At 45.3% G+C, this 6,000-nt stretch overlaps 1 protein-coding gene across 2 annotated transcripts in view; it reads right to left on the bottom strand.

The window, feature by feature from the left end:
* Positions 1–2,753: 2,753 nt before the first annotated feature.
* NOC2L (NOC2 like nucleolar associated transcriptional repressor) overlaps positions 2,754–6,000 on the bottom strand; it is an 85,281-nt gene continuing 82,034 nt past the window's right edge. For both annotated transcript variants that reach the window (XM_077250031.1, XM_077250032.1), the window contains exon 19: positions 2,754–3,468. In XM_077250031.1, the coding sequence (XP_077106146.1) occupies positions 3,293–3,468 (176 nt within the window). In that variant the 3' untranslated portion in view covers positions 2,754–3,292. The remainder of the gene's footprint in view (positions 3,469–6,000) is intronic.

Here is a 6,000-nt window from a genome sequence, read left to right as displayed (position 1 = left end):
GCTGGGGTCATAACAGTCTGATATTTATTATTGGCAGGTTGCCACTATGTCAGGGCCTAGAAGCAGGACTATTCAAGAAATTGGGAACTTGTCTTCACACCATAAATTTAGTTCATAAGGTATGGCAGACGCTTAAACGAATAAGGGGGGTTGTGGAATTCACGGAATTTTCACCTATTTGGGATAACCCTTCCTTTCAAGAATTCAATCATATGGAAGGAATGGGGGAGTGGAGAGAAAGAGGCATTGGGTTGATAAGTCAGCTGATGCAGAATGGGAACCTTAAACCTTTCGATATGCTGCAGCAGGAGTTCCAGTTCCCGGGGTTAAAAATATACCAATACAGACGGGTTCAGCATGCATTTCAGGCACAGAAGAGGAGGGGGCCTATAGTGATCCAGAAGGATCTAATGTTGGCCTTTATATTAAATAATAATGGAACAAAAGGAGCTATATCCGAAGTATATGGAGATCTGCTACACACCTTTCTACTAGATTACCCTATAAAGGCCAGAGGGAAGTGGGAGGCCGAATTGGGGGAAATAGACGATGATAGGTGGGAATCTATTTTAGAATACATACCCAGGTTATCAATGAGTGAACCTGGGAGAATGTCGCAATTGTATGTGATAAATAGGGCCTATAGGACACCTGATATGTTGTTTAAAGCCGGGCTAAGAGACGATTCTGGGTGTCCTAGGTGCTCCCAGTCACAGGCGGGCATACTGCACATGTTGTGGCATTGTCCCAGACTATTTGCGTTCTGGGTAGTGGTGCTGAACCAAATTGGGGTGATATACGGGTGTTGTGGAGGAAATCCTGGCCGACGAGACTGTCAAAATGGCGATAGCTAGATTATTGTTCATCGCAAGAAAGGTGATTGCAAGGTATTGGATTAGAGAAGAACCTCCTACTAAACGTGAGTTTATTGCACAGGCAAATCATATTATCCAGCTCGAAAAAAGTATATATAATAAAAGGAAAAGAATGGGCTTCTTTCAAAAGCTGTGGCAGCCATGGCTGGACGGGAATAATTGAGTGATTGTGATAAAAAGTTGTGCATACTATAATATGTATGTATTGTCTTTGTTGTTATCTCTTCTTTCCAGGAGTAATGTTTGGTCGGAGATGGGTCTTCAGAGGGGAGGGGGAAGGGTTGTTTCTGTTAAAACAAAAACACAAATGTACCCTGTTTATTTGCATGGATACTGTTGTATTTATTATGTACAATAAAAATATCTGATTAAAAAAAAAACATAGTCCCGTCCTATTAATGTGTGTGCCGTGCGTCCATACGGATTTTTGGTTTCCGTTTTTGCCCGAACCATTTTCTAAGAGACAACCCAAATAACCTCAGGCATCATCAACGTCATCTAGCAGGTGTTCGCTCGAGATCTCTGAGCTGCTGTAAAGATTTGGTGGTGCCACTGGTTATACTGGAGAAGACTGGGGCTATACGTGAATACTCACCATCAGCATCTGTGAACCCTGGCGACTGAGAGATGAAGACTTCTGATGGAGGACAGGGAGGTTGACAAGTCATTGTCAGATCTGGACGCAGGTTGGGCACCGCCAAGGTCTTCTACTTAACCCAGCATGGCTGGCCAAGTGATAAAACAAGGCTGCGTCTGTGAAGTCACAAGATGCAGTATGTCTGAACATGCAACATCTGACTGCTCATATTTTCATGAGTTGCGATAATGGCCCTACCCAAACTCATACAAGGAAATTAAAAAATAAAAACAAAACGATGTTTCCTTTCTTTAGAATTTTAGTGCTCAATGTGGTAGAAGATGGAGATTCACGTCGTAATTTTATTTCTACTGCAATAAGAGAGACTCGGCACAAATCATGATCAGTAATGGTCACGGTCAGGAGAACTGGCATGGCGTAGAGACCATTAGATCACCAGCTCCTCCTCACTATGCTCCGTGCTATCGGCCTTAAGAATATTACTAGCTCCTGGTTCTCCTCCTACCTCTCTGACTGCTTCTTTACTGTATCTTTTGCTGGCTCCTCTTCCATTTACAGTCGGGTTCCTCAAGGATCAGTCCTAGGCCCCTACTCTTCGCGTTATACACCGCCCCTATTGGACAAACGATCAGTAGATTTGGTTTCCAGTACCATCTCTATGCTGATGACACCCAATTATTCACATCTCTTGCATTGCTACAAAATACCAACGACTGTCTTTCTGCTGTCATTATGTCCTCAATATCTAAAAAGTATCTAAAACGTCAAAAACTGAACTCCTCGTCTTTCCTTCCTCCACTAACCTATGTCAGATATTGCCAATTCCGTGTGTGGTCCCACCATTACTCCCCTGCAGCATGGGGTCATATTCGATTCAGATTTTTTCATCTTCCCCCTACATCCGATCACTTGTTCGCTTCTGTCACCTACACCTCAAAAACATCTCTAGAATTTGACCTTTTCTTACCTTTGAATCTGCAAAAAGTCTTACTGTAGCAATTATTCATATTCGTCTGAATTACTGTAACTCTCTACTAATCGGTCTCCTTCTTACTAAACTCTCCCCTCCTCAATCCGTCCTGAATGCAGAAGCCAGGATCATATTCCTCACCAAACATTACACCGATGCCTCTACCCTGTGCCAGTCGTTGCACTAGTTGCCCATCCAACAGAGTTTAATATAAAAACTTCTCTCTTTCACACACAAAGCATTCCACGGTTCAGCACTCTACTTTTCATCACTCCTCTTCAATACACAGATTAAATAAAAACTCAACAAATGTGGAGACGTAGTGGGTCTTATATTAAAAAATAATATCTGTTAACATGTTCTGTACACAATATTACATCCTCCTTCTCAAGACCAGACATGTCCAGTCCGCACGGCCACATCCAATGCCGCAGGATCAGATGTAGATCAGAATGAACCGCGTCTTGTTATACATTAGAGTGAATGTAATATTCAGCTTGTGGCCGACATGTGGAGACCCTGGGACGTCGCACTGACTGAAGGGTTACACAGCCGGCCCCAAATCACCGACAACGGAACCAGATTTTCCCACAGTATCTTTGCTGCATTGTGACTGCGTGCGACCCGCAGGCACTGAAATATTAATTATCACAGCTCGGTAACACTTCATCATTGCATCTGCTCGCCCGTCATGTGTTTGGGGGTGCAGGGCATGTTAGGATGATGCCTGCAAAGGTGCCAATTATACCAGTATAAGAGCTGGCGGCGGGCGTCCAGTAGACAGAGAGGTCAGACACTTGCAGAAGGCCAACCAGCAGAGAAAGAGTTACTGGCCCACCCGGCGCATGTTTACTCATCGTCTGAGAATTCAAGATCCTGCACAATATCTTCTTCCCCTTTGGCGAGTTCCTTTAGGTCGGCCTGAGAGAGGCGCTGCGGCCCCTTCTTCTTCTGGTTCTTTTTCTTCTGCGCTCCGGCGTCTCCCGCCTCCTCCTCGTCGTCGTCTTCTTCATCCTGCGATTTCCCTGTGGGCGGAAGAGCAAATATAAATTCTGCTTTATCAGGAAGGAACAAGCCGGCCGAGGGTGGCTCATCACTAATTAATCTCGGCGCTCATTAATTTATTGCTGCTTTCTGCAGCATCCAGATAGAGAGGACACTTGGCCAAGCCGAGCGCTGCAGCCAGATGTGCGTCTGAAGGAAAGACGCTTTCTCGTGAGGATTCAACCCCCCCCCAGCACAAAACAGCCCGTAGTCCTCTATATAATGGGGGGCACTGCTGTATTAAGACGGTACTGTCCGGGAATAAAAGGATTAATTATGTATATACACATGTCCAGTTGTAGAATTCCTAAGATCCTTTGTAGTTTGCTGTCAAAATACAGACGCATTATGCTAACAAATCAGTGAATCGGCACCGATCATTTGCAGCAAACCAACTACTTTATTACATAGAAAATGATTTTGGCTATTATCAAAACTGCTCCTTTTATTAGTTAGTTATATTACAGAACTTGTGCATCTCGAGACCGTCCAGACAGCGCATTTTTGCAGAATACAGAGGTCTGTAAAGAAAGGAATAGCTGGCCTCTGAGAATATGATGATACTAAGAAATGTGTAAAAATTCCAATATGCAACATGCAATAATACTATATGTTCCGTCTCTTAAAGGGATAGCAAATAAATGCAAGTTAAGAGAGGAGAAGGTGATGTCAGGAGAGGTCATCAAGAAAGGAGTAGGGGATGTCGGCAGAGGTTCTCAAGAGGACAGGGGATGTCAGCAGGTGGGAAGAGGTCGGAAGAGGTCATCAAGAGAAGCAGATGTCGGCAGAGGTCATCAAGAGAGGATCAGGGGATGTCAGTAGGTGGACAGAGGTCATCATGAGAGGAACAGGGGATGTCAGCAAGTGGGCAGAGGTCATGAGAGGAGCAGGGGATTTTGGCAGAGGTTATCAAGAGGAGCAGTGGTTGTCAGCAGGTGGGAAGAGGTCATCAAGAGGAGCAGGTGGGGGTCGGCAAAGGTTATCAAGAGGAGCAGGGGATGTCGGCAGGTGGGCAAAGGTCATCAAGAGGAGCAGGGGATGTCGGCAGGTGGGCAAAGGTCATCAAGAGGAGCAGGGGATGTTGACAGGTGAGCAGAGGTTATCAAGAGGGGAGCAGGGGATGTCAGCAGGGGTTATCAAGAGGGGATCAGGGGATGTTGGTAGGTGGACAGAGGTCATCATGAGAGGAGCAGGGGATATTGGCAGAGGTCATCAAGAGAGGAGCAGGGGATGTCGGCAGAGGTTATCAAGAGGAGCAGGGGATGTCGGCAGAGGTCATCAAGAGAGGAGCAGGGGTTGACAGCAGAGATTATCAATAGGTGCAGGGTATGTCGGTAGGTGGGCAAAGGTCATCAAGAGTGGAGCAGGGGATGTCAGTAGGTGGACAGAGGTCATCATGAGAGGAGCAGGGGATGTCGGCAGAGGTTATCAAGAGGAGCAGGGGATGTCGGCAGAGGTCATAAAGATAGGAACAGGGGATGTCGACAGGTGGGCAGAGGTTATCAAGAGAGGAGCAGGGAATGTTGTCAGGTGGGCAGAGGTTTGCAGGACTTTAGAGCATCAGCTACGGACGTCTGATGTGGCTGCTGGACCAGGATCTTGTGAATCATTTCGCTCCGCTCTTACTTATTATATAAAAAGTTACAGAATTACTTTCAGTAGATAGCATTCACTGTTTTCAGGACAACTCTCCCGGGGTGGATTTTTCTGCTACATATGGTAGCAGCATAGGTGGATTTACCCCGGATCTCACCGTACTTATTACAAAGTGAAAATCCACAGAGAGAACTGACACAATGAGAAAAAAAGTCTTAATCTCAGGTCAAATTTCCCCATGAAAAAAACAAACAAACAAAAAAAAAAACTGCCCAGCAGGTAAACGAGGATTCCTGGTACTGTAATAAGCGGCAGATATCGGTGTGCAGATCTGCTAATCTTCCCTTTTTATGGATTGGAAATAACTTGATATTTTGGGAATAATGCCGGTCTCTAGCCTCGTTCTTGGGATTGCTTGGGTCGGACCCTTAGCAGTTAGTGACTAATCCTAATTTTCTCATTTTATGGAATGGGAATAACTTTCAGAAAAAGAAAAAAAGACAAAAAAAAACAAAACAACATGCTTCTATAAAACTTCTTTATCATTACGCATTTGATATCAGGGAATGGAAAGAAAACTGAAGCATATAAATTGCGGAAACCTTCCCGCCGCCTCTTCTGTACTATGTGCCCGGAATCTGGGATGTGACGGTAATCTCTGGGAGGAGGCTCGGCGTATGATCGGATGGATGAGTATCGGGCTATGTAAATGTGCACATGGGGGGGAGCGGTAGTGCGTTGTGCCTGCCAGATCTCCGCTCTCCCTGTATCTGGTGATTAATGACACAGGGCCTGCGATAAAGCGTTCTGTCCCACACTGCCTCCACAGCTCATTACCGGCCAGCTGTACTGCATTAACCCCTTAATGCCTCCGGATTCCTGCAATTCCCTCAACTCAAAAACACTTTTTTTTTTTT

Source organism: Ranitomeya variabilis, chromosome 4, assembly GCF_051348905.1.
Source record: "Ranitomeya variabilis isolate aRanVar5 chromosome 4, aRanVar5.hap1, whole genome shotgun sequence".
Taxonomy (NCBI): Eukaryota; Metazoa; Chordata; class Amphibia; order Anura; family Dendrobatidae; genus Ranitomeya; species Ranitomeya variabilis.
This window is presented reverse-complemented; position numbering and strand designations above follow the sequence as displayed.